This window comes from Lissotriton vulgaris, chromosome 8 (assembly GCF_964263255.1).
Source record: "Lissotriton vulgaris chromosome 8, aLisVul1.2, whole genome shotgun sequence".
Lineage (NCBI taxonomy): Eukaryota > Metazoa > Chordata > Amphibia > Caudata > Salamandridae > Lissotriton > Lissotriton vulgaris.
The window spans coordinates 1,167,844,901-1,167,870,328 of record NC_141696.1 but is presented as its reverse complement, the minus strand read 5'-3'; the positions used below and the strand labels follow the sequence as shown (position 1 = coordinate 1,167,870,328).

At 43.6% G+C, this 25,428-nt stretch overlaps 1 protein-coding gene across 3 annotated transcripts in view; it reads left to right on the top strand.

The window, feature by feature from the left end:
* The window catches only part of DGKH (diacylglycerol kinase eta), a 749,224-nt gene that overhangs the window by 356,451 nt on the left and 367,345 nt on the right, over positions 1–25,428 (top strand). For all 3 annotated transcript variants that reach the window (XM_086935028.1, XM_086935027.1, XM_086935026.1), the window contains exon 3: positions 6,609–6,689. In XM_086935028.1, coding sequence (XP_086791154.1) covers positions 6,609–6,689 — 81 coding nt within the window. The remainder of the gene's footprint in view (positions 1–6,608; positions 6,690–25,428) is intronic.

Sequence of the window (25,428 nt, the reverse complement as noted above, 5' to 3'; positions counted from 1 at the left end):
TTTTTGTTGCTTTTGCCACTCACCACAAGGGAAACGCTATCTCTAAAGCAGGGATTGCTAGGTGGATAGTGAAGTGCATTCAGATCTGTTACGCTAAAGCTAAGCGCACTCTCACTATCCCACCGAGGGCCCACTCCACCAGGAAGTTGGGGGCCTCTATGGCTTTCCTAGGTAACATTCCCTTAGAGGATATCTGTAGAGCAGCCACATGGTCTACCACACATACTTTCACTAAACATTCCAAACAACAGGCAGCTGTTGGTCAGGCTGTTCTAAAAACGCTTTTTCAGACTGCTGCAGCTGGCACGGGCGGCCGCCGTTAATGGAGGGACTGCTATGTATTCTATGCACAGATATGAATTCAGTAGCCCACATGCCTCGAACTGCAAATGCTACTTACCAGTATGCATCTGTTCTTGGCATGTAGGGCTGCTGACATTCATATCGCCCACCCTCCTCGCCTGTAGCAGCTGCAGAATTCATTCATTTACATACATATGCTCATAGCATGGTCATCACTCACATTCTTCACTTCATCTCTGCCAATGGCTAAAAACAATCTGGGGATGGAGGCGATGCCCATGCGCACTGTAGTCCAGGGGAGGAGCCACCTATCTCGTGATACTTCGAAGACTCTTCCAGGACAACAATGTGCAATCATCCGGACCCAACACTAGGTGGCGATCTATGCACAGATATGAATGTCAGCAGCCCTACATGCCAAGAACAGATGCATACTGGTAAGTAGCATTTGCAATATGTGTCACAAAAGCGAACACTTAGTCATAGTAACCCTAGGGATTGAATGATAATACTAGAATTGTATCAAAAATATACATTTATTTTGAATTTCAATATATGAGTAGCTTTTCTCAAAAGTAAAAAGTCTGGCAACTGAAATACTGCCAAAATAATCACGCTAGGTACAATGGTAGTACAAAAAACACCTTTCGCATATAATGTGGACAAATTATACAACCACATACAAGTGAATTAATACAGTAAGATTCACAAATTATATTCAAATAAATCCGAAGGTTTTTTGCAAAAAAGGCGTAGTGCGTCGACGATCGATTCCCAGACATTCTGTCGGGTTCCGGGGACCGAGTACTGCCGGTTTCTATGCCGCTCAAGTTGTAAGGTGGCTTTCTGATACATGACCAGTCTGGCTTGTTCTGTACGTGAGTAGTACCTTTTGAGGACGAGTTACTGATATTCCTGTGCAATTTTTCTGTCCTGAAGATGGTCCTAAGGATCGGCTAGACCAACGAGGACCGAAACGTCGATGCACTACGCCTTTTTTACAAAAAACCTTCGGATTTATTTGAATATAATTTGTGAATCTTATTGTATTAATTCACTTGTATATGGTTGTATAATTTGTCCACATTATATGCGAAAAGTGTTTTTTGTACTACCATTGTACCTAGCGTGATTATTTTGGTAGTATTTCAGTTGCCAGACTTTTTACTTTTGAGAAAAGATACTCATATATTGAAAATCAAAATAAATGTATATTTTTGATACAATTCTAGTATTATCATTCAATCCCTAGGGTTACTATGACTAAGAGTTCGCTTTTGTGACACATATAACTCTGAATTTATATTTAAATGATTCCTTCCTGGACATTTTGCTTCTATTGTTTATGATACCCAGTCCCGGGGGAATTATTGGGTGGCTCTGTTCTATTGCTGACTAGCAGGCCACTTGGTTGTGGGAGCAAAGCTCCTCGACTTTAGCTCAGGGCAAATGGGGAAACAAAGTAGCACCAAAGGTGCACCCTCAGCGGCACTTGGGCGGCCGGGTGCAGATTGCTGTTTCGACGTTGGACGCCCTGTTGTTTTCAATGGAGAACCTCTGGTTTGTAAAGGCACTGCAGGCTTGGGGACTAATATCTTCTGGGTGCGACCACCACTTTGAGAGGTACGTTGGGAAGTTAGGGGTTCATTAGGCACAGTCGGTTTGGGCACACAAGGCTGTGAGGCATTGGGTGCAGGGGTGCCCTTTGGGGTCGGATCTTCTTACCAGCTCCTGGTGGCGGTTAGGGGGGCCTTCTGGATTTAGACTGCAGGCGTCGGCTGGAGGCTTGAGGCAGGTCAGGGGTCACCGGATCTCATGTCAGGATCGCCGGGGTTACCTTCTCGTGGTCTTTGCCCACTCGAGCTTGGGTCATGGACAGCAGGTGCTGAGTAGTGCAGATTCGCAGTTTCCGGGCAAGGCCAGAGGTTGTAGATGCACAAATCCGGTGTTCATGGAAGACAAGGTCTTTGTAGTTGAAGGCAGGCAGGTCCTCTGGGGTTTTCGAGGTTGCTGGCTGCAGGACACACTGGGATTTCGCTGGAGTAGGTTCTAGGAGGAGACAGGCCGGTAGGGCTGGGGCCAAGTCAGTGGGCGTCTTCCTATTGTTAGCTGCTGCACGGCTGTTCGGTCCTTCGTCGTTTTCTTCTTGTAGTTTCTTCTTATCTGAGGAAGCAAGATTCAGGGGTGCCCCTAAATATTAGATGTAGGGTGTTGGACTCTGGTTTTCCGGTCCACCTAGGGTAGCCTGGCTCAAGTGGTAAGGCCTATCTCTGAGGCAACTTGTTGCACTTGCGTCACACTCAATACAGTAGCACAGGGTACTTCCACTCAAAAAGGACACCACACCGTTTTTTACAAAAGTAGAAAAACGTTATCTTTTCTTTCAATTAGTTTTTCAGTTGCACACTATTTAATAAATCAACATTTTAGGCATTACCCCTGGAACACCTGCATTTCATAAACACATGTCATAGCATAAGCTTACAGTTCATAAGCATCCCTTATTTAATCATAGCTTAAGAAGGCCGGTAGATGTAAAGAAACCTTCCCGTTAATGGTCCCTTTCAATTCACAACTGAGAGAAAGTAAGTTCTTGTGGCAACTCTATAGCATTTGTACTCTGAAAGGGAAACAAGCAACAGAATGCCTCGAATGGTAAATACAGGCCAACACAATAAATTGTATCTGCATTGAATTTGTACCAGGCGTCGCAGGTAATATGAGGTATGAGGCCTCCTCCTCCGACCCCTTGTTCAGCAGAGGAGGGCCTGTAGTTTCTGGGCACACCTCACACCTAGAGAAACTCAGCTGTCACCGTTTGACGTTCTCAAGCCCTCGCGTCCCTCCCTCCCTCCAGCTTTCCAGGGAGGAACCTCCTCCGGGTTGGCCTCCTGCAAGTCCGTCCCTTACCCTCCGGCGCTCTTTCCTGTCAGCGCTGGGGTGGACTTCACTCGGCCTCACTCCGGACTTCCCCTCGGCAGAAACGGCACTTCTCTCTTATGCCGGCCCCTCAAGTCACCTCAGAGGGGGCCCGGCGCTCCGGCGGCTGCCGAGGCACTCCTCTCCCACACGCCGAACCGGGGACACAAGCACCACCAGCCTTGGCTCTCAGGAAAAAGCGACCCCGCGGCAGAGGCTCCAGGTAGGCCTGCAGCAGTTAGGTAAAACTCACGCTGGGGTCGCCGGTCAAGCTGGAGTCTGCGGCAGTGCCTTGAGACCCGCACCGGAGGGGCAGGTTCCGGGGCATTTTATCAGGGCAGCAAAGAGTCTGGCAATAAGGGCTCTAGGCGGCAGCACAGCAAGGGTGAGGATTTATTGGCAGGAGACTCAGTCCCCTACAGGAGGTTATAGCACTCCCCCCTCAATCCAATCCAGATTTCCTCTCACGAGGGGCACAAAAAGGGGGGTGATGCGGTCTCACCAAGCTGTTGGTAGCAGGGCTAGATCAACGCGCAGGGGGTAGTGTCAACGGAGAGAGGAAGCAGCCCCTAGAGACAGTCAGACCCTCCCCCTCAGTGCACTAACCTCCCTACTCAGAAGCCTAAGTTCCTGACTAGACTCTCCACAACAAGACAAAATGGCCACCCAACAGTCCACCTTATATAGCTTAGGCCAAGGGAGTCCGGAGTGGTCCAGAAGGTTCTAGAACCCCTCACTGCAAACCCTATGGCCCCAGGCTATGAGGTGATTTGGACAGACCACCATTTTGTGTTTCCCTACTCTCTCTCCATTTTAGAGGAGCACCTGCGCTTCATGATTAATTAATCATCATGGAGCGCCCAGAGACCTATGGACAACACCAAAAAAAAAATGTAGTGGACAAAAAGAAAAAAGAATGAGAAGGCAGAAAAGGGGGTAAACATTTTTTTAGGAGGGACCACCCAAAGGGCTGTCAGGTCGAACATAGGGGTGTTAGGTAAAAGGCAAGGACCAGTGGGAGGGAGGCATGAGCCTGTCCCTGGTTGGCTGAGTCCCCCCATCTTCAAGATGGCGTGGACTGAGAGTTGTACTTCATCTTGCATCCCCACCTGAGGGGTGGAGTTGGCAGAGGTGGGCACAACTCTCTTTCTCACTTATTTTTCCCACCCAAAGTGGGGGTCAGACGGGTGGAGACCAGTTGCTGAGAGTAGCAAGTGGCCTGGGGAAATTCACAAAGGCGACAAGCCTTTGAAGCTTCCCCTTTGTCAACCCTGCCCATCCTGTGGGAGGAGGCTTGGCACCTCGTCTATGGATGTGCATTGTTTCATGCCCTAAAGAGCAACAGGCTCTCGACCCGGGGGTCCAGAAACCTGTCTGATGGCGACAGCTAACAGCAGCCACTCAGCTTAGACACTAGTGGTAGGTTAGTTTTCAGGGGGCATCTCTAAGATACCCTCTGTGTGCATTTTTCATTAAATCCCACACTGACATCAGTGTGGGTTTAATGTAATGATAAACTCCCAGCACCATATACTCTTAATGGCAGCACTGCACTTACAATGTCTAAGAATGGACTTAGACACTGTAGGGGTACATGGCTCATGCACCTGTACCCTCACCACTGGTAAAGTGCACCCAGCTAGAGGGGTGACTGACTAATGCCAGGGCAATGGGTTGTAGGCATGGCACCCAGAGATGGGTGCACTGTCGACTCTTCACTTTGTTCTGCACCAAGACACGCAGCCTGCAAAGGCAGTGTGTGTGTCAGGGCACAGGACCTCTAAGGGTGGCACAATAAGTGCTGCAGCCCTTAGAGGCCTTCTCTGGTCACAATGCCCCGGGTACCTGTGGTACAATTTACTAGGTGCTGACCTGTGGCCAGAGATGCCAATTGGGTTTATGCTTCAATGCAGTTTTAGGGAATGAACATAGGCCCTGGGTACCTGATTAGCAGGAGCCCAGGGCACACTCAGTCAAAGTACATCAGCAATTCAGCAAAAAGTGGGGGCAACCATGCAGAACGAGGGCACTTAAAGCCCATAGGAAGGGACTGCCTCTACAATGTGGTTGTATTCTGTAGTGTATGGCAGAGAGAATGCTGATATGGAGGAGATGAAAGGAAGCAAGCGCAGAAGAATAGTGAAAAATTGTGATGAATAGGAGAAGGATGGTGTATGAGATGTGCAGGTGAGCGATTTCAGAAGGATGTGGGGTGACAAAATGTGAAAATGTCTGACCCTGAGAAACTGTGGAAGAAAGTGCTGAGAAGGGAAGAACAGAGTGACTAAGAAACTCTGAAGAGGACTACCCCTTTAACAGATCTTAAGAATGTTTAAAGCACAGTCTCGCATTTTCATTTCTAATTATTCAAAACAAAATAATTGGTACTCATTTATCTGATACAGCTTACAAGCATTAGCAAAGCTAATAGGTCTGGGTTAGTTTAGATGTTTGTATTAATTGTGTGAAATGTGTGGATGCAATAAAAGAAAACTCAGTGAGTTGCTCAAATACTAGCTGGGTGATAGACTTATTGTCCAAGTCCCTTTTCGAGTCCTCCGGCCTTTTTCATTTCATTTACAGCACTGTCATATCTTTTATTCGGGAGCTCCCCCACAGTTGCACTGCCCCATGGTTATTCTTTGCAGAGGAAGACACTGCCCTTGAAATCTCTCTCAACCTTTTCCCACCATCAGCCATGTTCTCTAATGCTTGTGATTTGGATTGCTGTTGTACCTGCAGTTTGGGGGATACAGTGCCTGAGTGGGAAGTCTCCATGCTGAAGAATTGTCACTGCACATCTCTTCTCCGACTGCCTGAAACACCCCGTCTCTCCCTTTCACCTGATTTAAAGCCACGCCTCCTTGATGCGCCAGCACTCGAAGTGGAGTTAGCCAAAGCGGTGACTAGCCAACATGCCAATGGATGGGGTTCCAAAACCCCTAGCTAAAATTACTTTGTGACCAGCCCAGTACTCTTGCCTTAGTAAAGACAAAACGTTGGATGTAATCCAACTGGAGCCTTCGATATTTGAATGCTTTGATGCAGAACAATGTAATTTCCCCATGCCATGTTTTGCTCAGTCTTCATTGGTTTGAGCCCTCTGCACACTAACTTTCTTACTTCCCGCTTGCTCTTCTCCTTCTTTCCATTTACTACTCCCTCTCACACATTTTGTGATGTTTTCACTTGTTGATTGAGTAATATTTGAAAACAAGATTAAGAACTTTGGACAGGTTGTGTAATTTGGGTTAAATTCCCTAGTTGACCATCTTTAATTCTTTAATGCTACACGTAGAGCTTGTGTGAATAACACTACTGTGTGAGTGTTTTTCTGTGAACATATAGTTCTGGTTTGTAATACGTTTGTTCTCTTCCATTTACAGTCTCTAATTTTTGATGAAGTGGATCTGTCAGATGCCAGTGTAGCAGAATCAAGCACAAAAAATGTCAACAACAGCTTCACGGTATGATGTTCTTTTGATAAGCATGACTTAGAGGCAATTGATGGATTAGTACTTAAATCATAGATGATATCCGTTCAGTGTGTTATGGTTTCCTCCCCCCCCCCCCACCCCCCAATTTTACGCATCATAAATTCTTTATGGATCATAAAATGCCTATCAAGACAGGCTTGCATTGAAGCCATTCAACTGGGCTTAGTGGTCAACTCATTATTGTTTAAAATACTTTGGTTGAAGAAGAATGGGTGTCTTGCATTTTATACATTCCAATTTGTTTTATCTTAGTTACTCCTGGTAATAATTCCAATGAAGAAGTCCAGAGTGCTTCCCTTTTCAACTCTGAACCAAAAAAAGTTGGAGGTTTTCTTTCATATAAACCTGCTCTATGTATGTGGGGTGTATGGGGCTGATTACATTCTCATTAAAAGGTGCTGTGAACCTGTTGCCACTGAAAGAGTGAAGATTTTTTTTAATGTGACGATTTTTTTCGCCAAAATGTGTTTACAGATATTTGTTAGTCACATCTCTTGTATGTAACTATGAATTAATTCTGGACCCAACAGTCTGTTAGTGGAACTGTCCAACTTTTCTAGCATGGTAGCAGATGAGATTGTTTCAATAACCCAATAAAGGGCAAAGTCATTGCTAAATGTCTGAACCTATATTTTCTCTATGAATTTGAGTAATACAGAAATGTCCTATGTGATGACATCAACCTTTTTATATGGCAAAAAGTCAACTCTGAGATCATTGCCCGAGCTGACTCCCTGGGCTTCGCCCGAGCGGACTCCCTGGGCTTCGCCCGAGCTGACTCCCTGGTCCTCGCCCGAGCTGACTCCCTGGTCCTCGCCCGAGCTGACTCCCTGGTCCTCGCCCGAGCTGACTCCCTGGTCCTCGCCCGAGCTGACTCCCTGGTCCTCGCCCGAGCTGACTCCCTGATTAGCCTTAAACCTTTGAGGGTGGCTCAGCGAGTTCAGTGTGCGCCACTTAGATGTACAGAGATAGGAGTTCAAAACATGGCAAGGCCACCTCAGCCTTGCGTCATTCTGAGGATAATAAATGGGTAACAAATACATAGGTTTATCTTCCCATGTTCCTCCTGGTGACATTCGTAAATCTCAATATTTCTGCAGTTCCTCTTCTGCCATAACATATGTACCAAAATATAAGTGTTTCTGATTTCCTTTATTTCCCCATCAATAAGGGTGTATGTGTTTACAATGGCTCTTTTCCTTTGTATGGCCGTCAACCCTGCTCACAAACATTTTCTGTAGTGTATTATATAAAAGAGTTAATGATTTCTTAATAACCTCCCGTCATTTGTGTTCTCATTACAGATGAGTTCTGATGTCAGAACGTCCATGTATATTAGAAAATGTGGAGCACTACTATCTAGTAATAGTTTCCACAAGCAATTAGTTATATCACAGCGGCCTAAAATTCATGACAGCTCCCCGTGGGTGGCCTTCTTCCACCATAAGATGAGAAAGAAAAATGTGTGTGACTGCTCAAACAAATTATCAATGCGCCAGAGGCAGGAAAAATTAAATTTTTACTTGTTCCAGCTCTAAGAGCCTGTGTTCAACCGTCAGTGCAACTTCTTCTTCGCAAGTTCTCAATGTTTCCGCCTCCCTAAAATAACTCTTTCGGCATCAACCTGTCTTTCCAAGCCCAGGAGAGTATTTTACACCCCTACCTCGCACTGATAGACAAGCAGCAGCATGCCCAGCAGTAAGCGGCAAGATTCAGTGGCTATGTTCTAAAAAAAAACAAAAAAAACATTGGCAAAGCCAATAGGTTTCACCTATGCAAGACTTATAGGTTTTGCCAATAGTTTCTAGACATGTGGCACAGCAGCACCAGCTGCTGTGCAACATTGCTTGAAGTCAAGAAAAAAAAAGCTCTATGATGCTGCTAGGATAGCCCGCTTCATAGCGTTTTCTTTTTAGCCATTTTGCAAAGCAGCCAGCACTACTGTGCAATATGTTAAAAACAGAAACAAGCTGGTGGGAGAAACAACACGAGGGAGGTGCTTGGGAGGAGGGTAGGAGCAGCAACAACAAGAGGGGAAAAGAAGTACAAGGGAGGTGTGGGGTAGGGAGTAACAGATGGGGACAGCAACCAGGGAAGGAATGGGTAGGAGGAGAAAGAAGAAACAGTGCCTGAATCCTAGCACGAGCAACGGACGGGAACTAATTAAGTTGAATCAATCTGCGGTTGGTCCGTGCCCGACAAAAAGGAACAGAAGAGTTGCTTGGTCTGCTCTTGCCAATTAGGAGACAGCAAAGAAGAGCGACACTGAAGACAACAAATGGGAAGCAATGGGCGGGCGTAAGGCCCTTTATTGTAAACAATACATCTCACAAGCGAGGGCAGAGCAGCGTGGCTGTACTTTGTAAATTCAAGGTACCTATGCCAAACAATCACTCTGGAATATGGTATTTTTAAAACTTATTCCATTTTCTTCAACAGTGAATCAGCTTTGCATTTTGGCGAGGATTGATTTTATTACTTCTCCTTCTCCTTAGTAGATACTAAGGTACACATTTTTAATGTGACAATATAAGCCTGTCATGATTTTATTCTCTAATAATACTTATTTGCAGTCTGCGACTAGTAGTTCAGAATTTTAAAACTGCTAATTTTGTTAAAAAAATCCTTGCATGTAAAATACTGTTTGGTGAAAAGCCAGGTCTGGCGCAAAATGCAAACATGACAACATATGCCTGCTTGGTAACTATAGCATCTTTCGAACTAGGGAAGCTTAAATCAACACTCAAGTCTAATAAGATATATATCATAAGGAATAAAAAAAACACCAAATCATACCTGACAAAGCATCCAGCCTGCGGCCATACCGTGAAACTCTTCTGATTAATATGTTGTACTGCCATTCGCGTAGTAGTGACCTAGCAAATGAAGCCCTACACAATTGACCTTTCTCATCGAGGATTTCTGCATTCAACCATTTATTCTGAATGCATATGGGGCTTCCACATCAAGTGTTGCCAATACAATAATAAAAACGCATGGAAACACATAGGAGGGCCGTCACTCTGAAGAGATTGCAAGGCTTTGTGAATTGCTGATGGAATAGGCGATTACAAATCTGACAAATGTACTTATCTGCCACCTTCACAGCAGTGCATTTGGGCATCTCTATATGAAGTATAACCAGATGTTTAAAACATTGAAGGGGGAAAAAGACACTCATAGAATCTGTAAGTCCATTTACAAACCACAAGGCAAGAATGTGGCTGGCAGAGTGAGTAGCAGAATCAACTAGATGGTCAAAAATGAATATCCAACAGATCTTCGGTGAAAGAATGTGTTGTGTGGCTTCGGGATTATCAGTCTGTAAATTGAAATAGGCCAGAACAAGTAATAGTTATAAGTAATGATCAGAGCTTCAGTAAGTTGGACGAATAGATAATTTGCACACTAGGAGAATCCAGAGGTTAACAGACTGAAACAGTTACCATTTTTATGTTCTGAGGGGAAAAAGACACTAACAAGACTTCCTACCCAGGGATGTTTAGGCATTACAGCATTTTAAGTATTTGTTGGAAGGATGGGTGGAAACAGAATCTAGGAGGCCGTATACGGTTCTCAATGGTGACTTTTATTGAGATCTTTGTGAGTTTAAACAGGGGAATTGAGATCTTCTAGGTTGTTGGGATGGAGTAGTCTTCTTCTTGCAGTATAGTCTTCATCCTCTGGATATCTCTCCCCAGGATACTCAAGAAATAGAAAGACTGTCTTTTCAATAACCATCACCACACTGAATGGGAACCGTGCTTTATACACTTTTTATCGTATCAGTGCTCAAATTGAGGGCAGGGAGTGGGGGAAACTGAAACTTTTTAATGAACGTAAGGGCAAAGATGTCCTCCTTTTTAGGCAGGGTTAATCGGCTCTAAACCCAATTGCCCTGCTTTTATGGTGGCACTCCATCGTTTTTTTGAGGGCATTTGTCCCTCTCATGAGCCCCATACAATCAGAACGATCCACAAACAAAATTACTGGAGGAGAAAACAAAGAAAACCAATAATATCACTTTTGGTTAGAGCCAATACTACTCTCGTGGCTTTTCCTGACGGTATTTATCCCACCAGCGCCTCGTGTCCCTCTCTACCCACTATTCAGTGATCAATCCCTCCCACCTTGTTGCAATATCCCCAGGCCCCCCTTAACCCGTTCTTTCCACTTACCACCGAACCCTTAACTCTCCTGAGTTGCAGCGGCAAACAGGCGTCTCCTGGGGCGTCCACCAATGTTCGCTCCAGACCTCAGGTTCATCATCCATGGTGGCCTCCTTCCTTGCCTGGATTTCTGCCTCAGTGCTTTCCTCAACTCCTTTCGGCCACTGGGAATTCTTCCGGTCCTTCTTCTTGGCGTCTCCCGGTTCTCCGTTTCTTCTCTCTTCTTCCGCACTCCGCACCTCTTCTAGCGAGTGTCTCCTTTCTTGGTCCCGGCTGCTTCCGATTGGTTTCCCCCAAAGGCAGGTTCTTCGTTGTTCTGCATGGGAGAGGGTGTAAGGATAGCTTTAACCCTTTGGTGCCCTTCCCATGGTCTTCGTTTGAACCCAACATGATGTCCGGAAATAGATGACGGGCTCACAACCTGGTTCTATCTTACAGTATTATTTTTATAATGTATAAATACTCGATCACTTTAGTGAAACAGTTGTCTAGTTATGGAGCTTTCTGCGACAAAGGCACTAGGTCTCAAGATTAGATATATACTCTGTCATTAGACATAATTCAGTAATACACAGCAAATCACCCTTATGATGTAAGCTGTAGCAAAAACAACTACTTTAGTCTACTTACCAGCCATCAAAGCCTACAAAAAGAGGCCTTCTGCATTATTTTCTACCTCCTGCAAAGCCAACAAACTTAAACTGACTGGCATGTTACATTTGTTGCCTGTAATAAAAGCCTTCTGGCTATGTGGACACCTCAGCCTTGCCCTATCATTCATGGTTAACATGCCCTTGTAGTTGATCGACTTCTGAGGCATGAAGCTGCTTTCTTGTATAAAAACATTCCTACTTGCCATTACATCCACAATTAGAACCCTAAACACTTTTTATAATTTGTAAATTGATACTTGTATAGCGCACTACTCACCCGCAAGGGTCTCAAGGCGCTTGTACGAATACCGCTGTGGAACCCATCCTGGCTTTCCCTGTGAGGCGTCCACTCCTGGGCACCCCCAAGGTGGAGGCCAGGCATCCTTAGCGTTGTGGGGGCCATTGTGGAGATTAAGTAAGCTATTGCCCAGAGTTGCAGAGTGGGACTCCATGATTGGAATAGGCACCGAGGCGAGAATTATCATGTCCGTGGAATTTTTGAGCTCAAGACCCGCCGAGGCGGGGAATTGAACCCTGGTCCCGGGCTAGACCTCTGCATCAGGGTCTGCCGCTCTAATCATTGAGCCACACTTCTCCACATAGTATTCACCTGCTAGACTATTTGCCCAGCCTTTTTCTTACACCTCTGGTCCTGTTTGTCTAAGAAAGTGTTATGCAACATTGATGTACAGTATGACCCAAGCTCCTGTATGTACAAAACCAGGGATATACTTTCTCCTGGCTATGAGTCTTGGATGTTGGAAAAGCTTCTTCAAAAACCACCATTGCTAAATGTTATAACTTCTTTATCTCCCATTACCATTTTCTATGCAGGATATCCCTTATTTTGATTGTGCATACACATTTCACTAGGATGGAAGCAGCATTTCCAGATTTCTGAAGTCATGTTTCTATGACATGCGAGCCACCAGTTAGGTCAGATCTCATGTATTCTACATTGCTTGCTTTGGGTATCAGGCCCTAATAAACCTGCTTGTTTCGGCCACTGCCTTCCCAATACTACCTTTCATTATCTTCTTGCTACGGAACCTACTCCTGTGTCCTTCTAATAGGGGTCTGTCATTAGCATAGTATAGGTTCAAATAAAAAAAATGATTTGTCATTTACCTTTCTTATGTGCTCTAAATGGGCCTCGTGGAAAAAGAACAGTTCTGCGACAATTGTATTTACGTCTTTAGGTCAATTGTATGTTTGGTTAATATGCCTCGATCATTAAGTAGATTTCGTAACTGCATTAACTTATTTTGCACCCTGTCCAATAATAGAGATTTTGACTGGGACATTGCTACTTTTTAAAGTACTGCGAGTTCTCTCAGAACTTGTTTTGTCACAGGTAGGGTATTTTATTTGCTAGTTATTGGCTTATGTTTAACATTTATCATATTCTACTGCAAGACAAGATATGTTCCAAGGCAGCCACAGGTAGTGTTGCTGATTCACCTACACCTTTATCTGTATTACTCTGAAGATGCTTCTATATGCTTTTTTACTCAGTTGCAAGAACCATTGTTGTGTAAGAGCATTGAAAGCTACCACCTCAGGGACCGCTGGAAGGAATCTTATCCAAAGAGCAGTAACTTACAGCACTTAGTTGCTTTATTGGAACGAGTATCCAATTCTGAATAGGCCAGGCATGACCCTTTCAGAGAGGTGAGAATTATTACGTCGTTCACTAGTAATGGAAAGTTGGCTGTAGCACTATAAATTCCATGGGCCCTTGTAGTAACTGTGAAAAACCCACAAAGATATTCTCAATAGTTGACTTGAGAGGCTATGTACCTACATCAAATAAGACAGTCCTTTGTTGGGTCTTGTGTAAGAACTAAACCAATATATAAAAGAGCTCTTCGACTAATATATTTTAACATACCTGCAATGTCCTGAGCCAGCAACGGCTATTGATGATTTTGTAAGTGGTCCAGCCATCATTTATCAACATTGTACCAGCATCCAAGCTAGGATTAGTTCACCTAATGTAGCGGTTGAATTATTATTTTTGTTATTTAAAGAAACAAAGTATCTTCTTGTCGGTGCCATTCAGCCTACTGGACCATTTTTGTGACATAACATCTCTCTGATCCTGTTCTTTAAATCGCTATTATGTACGTCACACAGTTGGGATTGCTCACTAACTTTTTGTTTGAGCTGCAGTGAGAAGTGGAATTCACCATAACCAGCTCTCCTATAGTTTTAATTTATGGTCAAAACCAGAGCTGGCCTATTACAGGGGTCGGTAGAGAATCTTCCAAGATGTTTGGAAGGCCCACGATGTATACATGACAACTGGCTTTTAGGACTTTTCATGCTTCAGTGTATTCTAAATTTACTCTTTGATTTGATTTCGCCTGAAGTCTGTCGGGGTGTTTTTAGGATGCTTTGGGTTGCACATTTTTTCATTTTATAAGTTGATCACATCCTCTCAGCCTGGTCTCAAGTGACAATGGACGACAGAGGATCCTCCTTGGGAGGGATTCCAGAAAATGGGAAGTGTCTTAAGTATTCGTCCCCTTATTTTACGATCTTGGTTTTGACTATGTACATCAAAGGAAGCTCTCTTCCATCCAATACTGTGTGTACATTAATTACTTTTTAAATTATTCCCTGAGTGCCCTGACCAGTCTCCTGTTTGCTACGAGTTTGGATGCCATTGGCAGACATTTGAAAGTGTGCCCTAATAGCTATGCCCATTGGCACATTCAGCATTAGAAGATAAATGGGAGACTCCTATGGCACCACACCTGCAGACTATTTCTTGCATCCAATCCATGTTTTTTGTCTTTGCTTGAAGAGGAAGGAATGGCTTCACCAGGGTGGAGGGGGAGGTCGAGTACACCAGTTATCCAATCGTGAGGGGAGCATTTGACACAAAATCAATAGCTGGTATTTCTACTGTTCTTTTAGTCTTTTTCCAGAATATTGTTATTTGCTAATAGATCGAGAAGTATTGTATTGATTGGATGGCCATTACCCATGCATCCACCGGTGGTTTCTTTAGGAGGGGTGTGTTGACTGTATGTCTCAGAACACTTATTTCAAATCTGTTTCCGAGCGGCACCCTAGCTATTCTCCTTAAATGAGCCAAGTGTGTTGTGTAAATATTGCGTCATGGCTGGTCGTGGTTCACCAGCAGGCTCGACGCATTCATTTTAAGAATCTGCATTTTTACCTAATACTATTCCATAGTTTTGAACGAAGTTGGTGATGGCTCTGGGAGATAATGGGGTAAGAATGGTGGTTTAGGGCGATGGGGTGAGTTTTATTTTGTCAGATTCACAGATGTGTGTTTTCTGCTTGCACCAGGGGTGTCAGATGAACCCTTCTCTAATGTGCTCACTGAGTCAGCTTATTTAACGTTCTTGGTGGTTTTGTGGGATCATCTTCCTATGCTCTTGCATTAAGCACTCTAGCTTGCCCCTCATCTTTTCGTCCGGTTCTCCTTTGTACCACTGGCGAGTTGACCTATTCCACTGCTTTGGTTTATTTTATTTGGGTGATCCAGAGTGTCTGGTGAATGTACCATCAAGTAAGTTCTTTCTGTTGTCTTTTAAGTTTCATCAAATGATTCTTCGTCTATGTTAAAAAGACGCATAACTGGAGAGAGTTGGGTATTTCTTATAAAAAGTGGCCAGCAGAGTATATTTGCAAAATGGACAATGATTGAATGAACCAAATGTACCCCTAGTTGTAAAATTAAGTTTGTGAATTGTTTTAATACTCTACATGGAAGCTAAGTTGAGACATTGGGCTTTCATCTGTGTAGGTCTGCTGACTCCTTGGCTAAACCCAGAGGCTGCATGGTTCCAGTTGGTATGTTGCAGGCTTGGTGGGTGATATCTTAGTGGTCACAAGCATATTGCTGTGATTTAGTAGCTATCATGGTTGATCGTGCATCAGATGACTTTGTGCTTGAAAGGTGACTATGGCGTTCATGCAGTACATAGGCCAACCGATCTATAGATGTCTGTGGCCTCCTGAGTTGTTGTCGGTATCAAATTTACCACCGAAACTATAAATCTTGCACAGCAACCATGCCCTACCTCATAGTTTACATTTTTATTGTGCATCCGCTTGTTTCTACATCTAATATCATTTGATTGCCTATGTAACAAGTCTTAGTAGTTACCAGTGAAACATTATTGTTACTGGGGGTATTTCTTATGTCTGAACAATAAGTTGTTTGTCTACTGAGATGCTTTTAATAGGGTTCACTTCCCTGGGGCTCCAAAAGAGACACACAAGAGATATTCTGACCTGGACCATAAGCTCAAAGGAGTCTTCAGGGTTACACTTATTTTATAGTATAATTAGGAGGCACCTTAATCAGCTGGAAGTGGCCTGACCTCACTATGAGCCTTTTAACATTTGTAAGTGTCAAGACTGGAGCTTAGCTGAACTAATGGCTACGCCATAAGAAACCAGAACCAGCCCTACCAAAAATGTGTAAACCTTCCCTACACTGCAAGAGCGATAGACTAGAATGGGGGATATGGGGAAGATCTTTGTTGGGTCATGGTAGCTGACCCAGCTTCGAGCACAGCCCCAACCCTCCAGCCTTCAGCCCATAGGAAAATGCCAGAGGAGCCGAAAGGCCAGCTCTGCCCTGACAATCATTGACCCAGGGATAACTTAGATTGGCATTGGTTCATCTGTAACTTTTGAAGAATTGAGGCCAGCTGCTGATGGAACCACTGCATTTATTGATTCTCCCACCTTTATTAGGCCAGTAACGTTGTCCTAAAAAGTTAACGAGATATTGAAAAGAACGAGGGAGTATGAATTGGTTTCAGATGATTTATGATTTTTGAAGACCAGATTAATTTGTAATAATTTGGGCAATTGAAACATATATATACATGAAATGTACGTATCTCCTTGCTGTAGGCTCAGGTGCATATATATTGCAGGCATACTTGCTAGGGAATGCTACTGTAGGTAAATGAAATCTAATATTGAAACAGCTAGATGTATGTTAAGACTCTTTCTAGGGTATGTTAGCTATCGTCTCACAGATTCTGGGTTTGCATGACTGTAGAGCCGGCAGCTTGTATAAGTCTATAATGATAATTCTCAGAATACCATAACAACAGTGATACAGCTACCTTCAACTTGCAGTGAACTATACGATTAATAACCTAAGACATTTTATAAAACCAGACATGATCTCCAGAAACAATAACCACTGACTTAATTTTCCTCATTTAGCCATTCAAATTATTGTCTAATTTTAGTATAAATTAAACGTTCACAGTTGATTCAAACCCACACTAAACTATTCAACTCCATGCTAATAACTAGGTACCCTGAAGTCCTTGTAACATGACGTAATGCTGTTTCCTGAAATGGCTTCTCACATTTTTTTTATTTAAAGAAAGTCTATATTTGGCCATTTTTCTCAGTCTCTCCAAGTATAGAAACATTGCACTGTGCAATTCATAACAGCTGCGGCTAGCTTTGAATAAACGCGTTATGCCTTTCACAAAGGTGCAAAGCATGTGTTTTCATCATCATAAACGGTTTCCTCATCATTTATATTTAAATCAGTATAAATATATATATCTATCAATTAAGCAGTTTTTTTGCTGTCCATGAAGCCCTACAGGTAGTTCGTTTTATTGCATGTTTTGGTTCCAATTTTATTAGAGGTATAACACCTAACGAGGAAATTAATGGTCATAATTCTTAAATCTCGATCACAAAATCTCAGATTTTACTTATCACTTAAGAAAATCTGCTAAAAAATTTTCTATAGTAGAAAATGTACTTAAGTGGAATAATCGGTGGACCCATGGGAATGGACCTAACCTCTAAACAAAATCTTTAACAGAAAGGGTCCTAGGGAAACAATTTTTAAAGACCAGGCAGTGTCAAGTCCCCAAACTGCAACTGAACAAACACAAGGCGACTGCCGGTCTAAAAACAATGAGACAAAAAGTTAGAAACTACAATGTCTCGATCAGAAAGAATACACAGTCAAAGTGAAAAGGAATCCCATCAGCCCACCAAAATGGCGGAACTTAATCATCTGGGATTTACTGTGGGTTGCATTAATAGTGCAGCCAGTACCAGTTGATGGAAAAGCTGTACTTAATCCATAACCGAGTGATAGATACAGCCACGATTTAGTCGTAAACAGTGGTGCTGACGATTTGCAGTGCATGAAAAATGAAGAAAAAAATGTGCAAAAGTTAAAATTGACTACTAAGACACTTCAATAACTTTAATATTCAATAACTTTAATAGACGCTATCCTAGTGTCAAATCTAAAAACAAGTGCTGAAAGTTTGAAAAAATAACTATCAATAGCGATAGATTGGCAGGTCTACATGTTTCAGCCACGTAGGCTTTAGTCAGAACCAATATATTACTACGCTACTGCAAAACGTGATATACAACTGTCCATAAACAATTGGTGCTATAAACCCTACGATTCCCTGTGAATCCCAAATGGTCATCAAATATCACAGGAACTTGAGTTCATTCCTGAAAGATCAATTTACAATAGTGAGTAGTTTCAAAAACGATCCAAAACACATAGCAACATTATTGCTCAATGTCTCAACTATTCATACTGGCAGTAATGTCCAATTTATCAAGATGATGTAGCATACATGGTTACAAAATAGGTAATTTGAAAATTTGTACTCGCCAATCTTTGTGTGGGAGTAATCCTCACCTCATCTGGCATCTGCTCAGTGATTGAGGCCCCGCTCTATAATGTGGGTAAACACACAAGTCGCAAACAGAGTGAATATCTCTGTTTGCCAGTTTCCCAACTTCATCATAAAAACCTTTGCGCTGAAATAACCTTACTGACCATGGCCTCCTATCGAGATCTCTCAAATCAAGATGAACGGAAAAAACTATAAAGGACAGGATCGTGTGTCCTCACAAAGCTGCTCAAAATACTGTATGACATGGTGAAATAGTCTGTATTTTATGAATAGCAGAGCCCATATCAATATTCCCTAACAATATTGGCCACTAGATCGGGGCTGCTAAACTACAGACTAAATACTGTTGGGTACTCGGCCACATTGTATATGTAGTTGTGGACACAGAGCCGTCTAAACCAAGGGTCGGCAAAAAAACACAACAAAACAAAGCAACCAAGTGAGCCAAGCTGCTTGTTCTTTAGAAAAACTGCCCATTCTTTAAAAAGTGCTACCCAAAGTAAGTAATCTTAATCAGAGCCAGGAGCCTCCTTACCTGTCCGGTAATGGACACAGGAAAAGTTTTGGACAGCAAACCGTTGTAAATTTGTGGGCATTCACAAATAATCCCAATTACTTTTTGCAAATAGGATGGGGCACGCTACAGCCCCACCTCTTGCCTCCCACAACCCTGACCCCCATTTTGAGGAATTGAAAGGTTTTCTCTAAAATTGTGAAGTATAGATTACTGCTTGTTATAACCGTGCAAAGAGACTTCTGCCAGTGAGAGATCGGGTTACGCAATTTTTTTATTTTTTTATTGATTTTGTTCTTGAAGAATCAATTATTTCTTCAAATGTCTTAACCCACAAATACAAAAATAGCATCGTTCTTTAATCATTAATTTACTTATGTATATGTCATTATTGTAAATGCCTACGTGACACTAGGCATGACACCTCAGGTAAATATAAAAATACCTAAATACAGAGCAATGACTGACAGCAGTCGAAATGGTTTACAAGACGAAACGCACAACTCTGCCTTACACACTTCTGCAGATTGTTTGCACTGCAGACAATCCCTAGCCCAGAGTAAGTGAGAGGGAACTGAATCCTGCAGGTATCGCGTGACTTGCAAAAATGTCCATACTACTGTTTGGAATTATATGGAACAAGAAAAGTTCGAAATTCTGCACCCATCGTTACTGGAAATATATTATGTTAAATGTCCTAATTATCTTTTGACTCGTCCTTTGTGTGTGTAAAATGTACAAAGTTGGGGATTTTGCAACATTGGCTACATTTTTAAAAGTTGTACGCTAAAATCCCCTCAAACGGTTGTTTGCAGACAAATTTGTAGGCAAAATTGTATGCCTAGCTTTTAATGCAGGAATTTTTGCTTTAAAACGAAATTTGATAGGCTGACAGATTTTGTGAAGCTAAAACGTGTGACCTTATAATTTCATACACCTCCAATCTTTACCTTTGCATTACACAAGACCATTTTAACTACTTGCAGGACAGTTTGCCTAACATTACACAAATGTTTGTTTAGTCTGCATTGCAGAAAACCTGACCACTGTCTTAACTTTTAAATTGGTTAGGAATGTTGGAAATTATTTTAGTTTTCCTGTTGATGGTAATCAAAGAGGCTTCTTCTGGTTTCTCTTTCCTGTAGAAAATAATATTATAATTTAGGGATTTTAGCAAAGATATTTACTTATTTAAACCAGAAAGAATGATGGTTGTTGGCATATGTTCTTTAACTTGGTTTTCCAATCAAAGACAAATGGTATTCTGCCTGGTTTGCACGTGAACTTCACATGTGAATCAAATAATAAAACAGTGGACAATAGAGTCAGAATATATGGTTGTCATTTAGTGGATTCATGCATTTTCTCCAATGATCTATGTTTAAGGTGGGATGCAGGTTTTGAATCCGGACGGAAAGGGATCAACATCTTTACCATCAGAGGTTTAATAAAGAGAATAACAAAAATGTATTTGTATAGGGCAATGAAGGATTATGTTCAGCGACATTTTATTTTAATAGTATTTATTATGACTAGTAGTATTGTTATTGTTGTTTCTGCTGGTGTTAGTGTAGTTATTAATCTTATTGTTAACATATGTAACAGATAATCTAAGAAAGGAAGCATCATTTTCTTGGCATGCGCTCCACGAATGTGCGCAACTAGAAAATTATGTGAGGTTTTTTTGTATTAATGCAGTTTGATCTGTGAATTAAAAAAAATATGTTGTGCTAAAGTATTTAGGGATGGTTGATGCTCAGGTAGGTGGGGAGCAAAACGGAGGACACAGAATGAGGAAGCATCACAAAGGACGTAAGAAGGGGAGAACACCACAGAGGGAATGGGTAGTGGAAGCAAGACATAGGGCATGGGGTGGAAGTATCATAAAGTGGGGGGTTGGGGCAGAGCACCAGGTTAGAGAGAGCAAGGTGGAGTAGAAGCACATGGATGTGAAAACGCTGGGGAGAGCAAGTCTAGCATGTAGGGGGCAGGGAAGAAGCACACGGATTGCAGATTGCAGAATGGAGTGCAGCCATGGGAAAGAAGGACATGAGGGTGACTGCTGGAAGACGCATGCACTCTCATGGAGTTCTTAACCCAAAAGAAACTAGCATTTACAATGCAATGGTTTTGCCTTTGGAAAAGTTAGAGCTATTGGCATTGTAAATGACAAAATTTGTATTTATGTGTTGGTTTTGAAAACAGATAAATAAATGGCATTGTCATTTACATTGCCATTAGCTTTATCTCTCGCAAATGTGAGACCTATTGTACCCTACGGACGGACAAGCTCAGCAGACAGCAATTACTACCACACACACACCCAGAGCCACAAACACACACACACCCAGAGCCACACACACACACACCCAGAGCCACACACACACACACCCAGAGCCACACACACACACACCCAGAGCCACACACACACACCCAGAGCCAGCCACACACACACACACACACCCAGAGCCACACATACACACACCGAGAGCCACACACACCAACCCAGAGCCACACACACCCACCCAGAGCCACACACACACACTCAGAAAAGTGCTATGATATGACCAGCGCTGACCATGCACTAGCACTTTTTTAAAACAACTTTTAACCATGCCGCACAGCATCTATGCTGGTCAACAACATTGCTAACAGACATTGGCAAAGTCAATAGCTCTTGCATGGACGAGACCAACTGGCTTTGCCAATGCTTGTTTTGCTGTTTTGCTTTTCCTAGCATTGTGCAGTGGTTACCCAGCATCTTGAAAATCACCAGCTGAGAGCGAAATCCATGTCAGGGCCAGGGTAGGGCTGCGGACATCACAAGTTTTGCCTCAGTCTGAGAGCTCCTTCAGACTGTGGGAAAGCCTGTGACTCTCCCTTCACACATGTTAGGTTTGCTTTAAGATGCAATTGGTGGGGTTGGCAAAGGGACCCCTGGGGTCAGGCTTGCAGTGCATACAGCTAAGAAAGTTAATCTGATTTCACCTACACAGGGCTGTGTGCTGCAGACTGGCTGACTTCTGAGTGAACCGACCGTCCATCCCTGGCAGCCTCTAAAACATAGGTGTCTGACCCCAATGAATGTCTGACTCCTCGCGGGCTTGGAGCCCGGTTTGCACACGTTCTCTGAGAAGTGACTAGAGACCACTGCGGCCTCCTACCTCACCTCCTGAGATAACTCATACGACCCGTGGGATACCCCAACAAGCTAGTGCTTTTTTTTGCAATTTTATGTAGCGCGAACTCGACCCGAGGGCATAAAGCCCTTTACATGAGCACCAGGTCACATTCGTTTTTCAGGTACAGGGAGATTAAGTGATTTGCTCAGAATCACAGGATATTTGAGCATCCCTGCTCACACTCTAACCCGGTTCCCTAACGTCAAAGTCGGCCGCTCTGGCCGTTACGCCACACCTTCTCTGCGCCCCATGTACCTGCCCGCGTGAAAGCCCGTGTCCCAGCTCTTCTGGCACTTCATGGAATACACATGCATCGTTTCTGTCCATCCATTTCTCTCCGGCCCCCGTCTCCATGCCTGGCTCTCTCTGTTTGCGTTTCCAACCATAAGCCAGTTATTATAATGCGAAAAAGTCTGTTTCAGAAGAGGGGAAAATGTGACGGAACTGGTGTGGCGGGGGGCTCTGAAAGGAGCGCAGTTCTCTCACGGGCCGCCGTCCCGTGGCCCCCAGAGGGGGCCTGGCGCCTCTCTACCCAAACACTGTCAGAAATTACGGGAATGCCCGTATAAAGCCTGGCATGCGACATCCCTCGTGCACGGGGCAACACCTTGCAGCCCGACCACAAAGCTCAGCGGGTTGGTGATTTGCTGCAAAAATAAACAAAGCATTTACACCGCGCAGCTTTCCATCCTTGCGGGGCCAGCACAGTGTCTCTCTCTCTCTCTCTCTCTCGCGCTGTCACTTTCTCGCGCTCTCTCTCACACTCGCACGCACTTCTTCTCTTGTCTATAAGTGCCACAGTAATGTTATTGAAAATCATTTTGGGGATATGTCTTTCCCTTGCCGTTCCTTGTATTCGATAATATTCCTGCGAGGAGGTTGGTAATATTTGATTGCCGACAGGCCGCACGGCTATTGCGCCCAACTATTTAACAAGCATTTACAAAAACGTGTAGGAAAATTCAAAAACTTACCTCCGGGAGTCGGGAGCGGTCGGGTCTGCGTCCTCACAGGGAGAGCCGTCCGGCTGGTGTGACGAAGGATGCCGAAGAAAAAAAACAAAAATCCCCGCCCACCGCCGCATCACGTGGGCAAAAAGAGAAAAATTCTACGGAACTCCCACCTATCGCCTCGAACAATGACGGACACCTCTCTGTTCCAATGGCTAGCCTCTCATTTATGGAGCTAGCAAATGGAACAGAGAGGCCGGACAAAGACCCATACTGGTTAACAAAAGTTTTCGCCTGCGCGAAACGCTGCTTGCGCAGCTGTTCGCCATGCGAAACCTAAAAGTAGTCTTTGAAAAGCAAGCAGTGGAAAGACATGCGTAATGTTGTTGCTTCGGCGTTGGGGGGCATACCAAAGATGAGGAAGATAAGCCCACACAAGCAAACAAATGAAAAGCAAGCAAATTAGAGGGACAGCAAAGCCAAACAATGGTAAGCAATGAGCAGGCTCTAAGCCCACTGTGACCTGACAATAGGTATTTTCGCCAACAGAGATATTGCACTATCTGGTAGTCAAGACTTAAAAGAGTAATGCACGAGGTCTCATGGATTTCAGCAACAAAATTGGCAGCATGAGACAAAGTGCTGGGGAGTGGTAATATTGTTGAGGCCCTGGAGTTGTCATTTGAGTACTAAGAACAGTCCTTAGGTAAAGTCATAGCTGAGCCTTTATGAGGGACTTTAGGCAGGGTTTTTGGAAGTATGCATGCAACTCGAGCACAACAAACGTACGGGTCCTCCTGTTGATTTGTTAAAAAATTGAAATTTCGGCCAAATCTGGGTTGCAGTACAAAATTGTGTATCTAGAGCGAGAAACTTGAAGCACTAGACAATGGGGAACAATAATTAGGTGCCACCGTGGATAGGGAATGAATGATTACCTGCTGCCACAAACTGATTGCCACATATTGTTATAAGACGGTAAAACCCATTAAAGTCTTGATGGGATTTACTAGAAGCATCTGAAACAATTTATATTGATTTGCTTTGTGCCGAACATTAGAGGTCAATTTACATATGATAAATGCAAGTAAAACGGCATGGCCTGCGATGGGATGAGTTAGGGACCGTCAAACTGAGCAGCGGTGCTGAAACAATCCCCTTCTAGCCTATTTCTAAAAGTCACAACGTTAGCCCTTCCGTTCTTGCATAGCAGCACGCAGCTGATTTTTAACAAGGGCAAATATTGAACACAGGCCCAGACCTTTTGACATGTGTTTTCAAGAAAAATCATATTATTATTACATAGCAAACGCTCACAAGTCACCTAGGAAACCAGTAGAGATGAAAGCTCAACCTATAAATGCCCGAGGCCCTCATGCAGAGACACATGGCGGTATGGTCTGGAACTGGCCCAGGGCAAGTGGGCCCAGCCCCGTTTATCAGCAGAGTCATCTGACCGTTGACACTTGTGATGGACGGATGGATGGGTGTGGAGTGAGTGTGGAAGCCAGCCCTCGAGGAGTGGCTGGTGGAAACACATTATTTTTAAACACTAGACCGTGACCAGCCGGTCACTACAATGACCTTTACATTGTAATCCTCATCGCAGCCAAGTAACTTTGAGGCAATCAGTATATTTCTGTGTGCGAAAATCACCCCCCCCCCCTCCCCAAAAAAAGGCATGAGGCAACTTTTGAAGAAGTACCAAGAGTTGGCGGCTGATGCATTCAGTTTCCCTCAAACCGTGTATCCTAGATCGTAAACCACCTGAAAAGCCGTGACGTTTATCATCCACATTGTGCTTTTCCAAAATCAGTCTTCCTAATGGATGTTGCGATTGCTGCAACCGTCCTGACGAGTTTGTGATCGCTATCTAATGTAGAGGTGTCAAAAGTTGGTTAGAAGAAAATCTTGTGACATCAGATGCGTTCAAGCCTATGGTTATTCCCTAACCAGGAGGCTTGGCTTCCTCCTTGAGCAAACTGTGTGATCTTGGGTAAATTAGTGAATCCGCCTGTGCCCCAGTTCCTTTAGCTACCAGGGTGTGCTACTAAAACGTGCATTATTGATTCATTCAACCTTTCTGTGTTTACATGGAGCACCACTAACGCATGTTTAAACAAAAACTCCATGTAATATCTTATTATTATTTTTCCCTTTGGGTTGCTGCCTTTCCCCTTTTGTTTTAATGTTATACACTGGCAGCAGGAAATGCTGGAAGTGACATGTTTAAGGCACCCAGTGTCGGCCTGTGCCTATACTATACTGTAGTTAAAATGCCCTCTTTTCGATCCTTTATTCTGCTGTTTGCAGATTCAGGGGCCGCTCCCCTGTTGCAGCAGAAGAGCTCCGCCTCACTTAAATTTCCCCCCAAAGATGAAAAATAAAATGGTAATTCATTACCATTTTATTTTCCATCCTCCTGTCCTGAACCAAGTGTCAGGGTGGGGCTACTGCTGAATGACAGCAGCATCGAGGAGGGTGGGCTGTTTGTGCACTTTTCAAAGTGCGTATGTTCCTGTGGCCGGCCGACTTGTGACGGCCAGCCA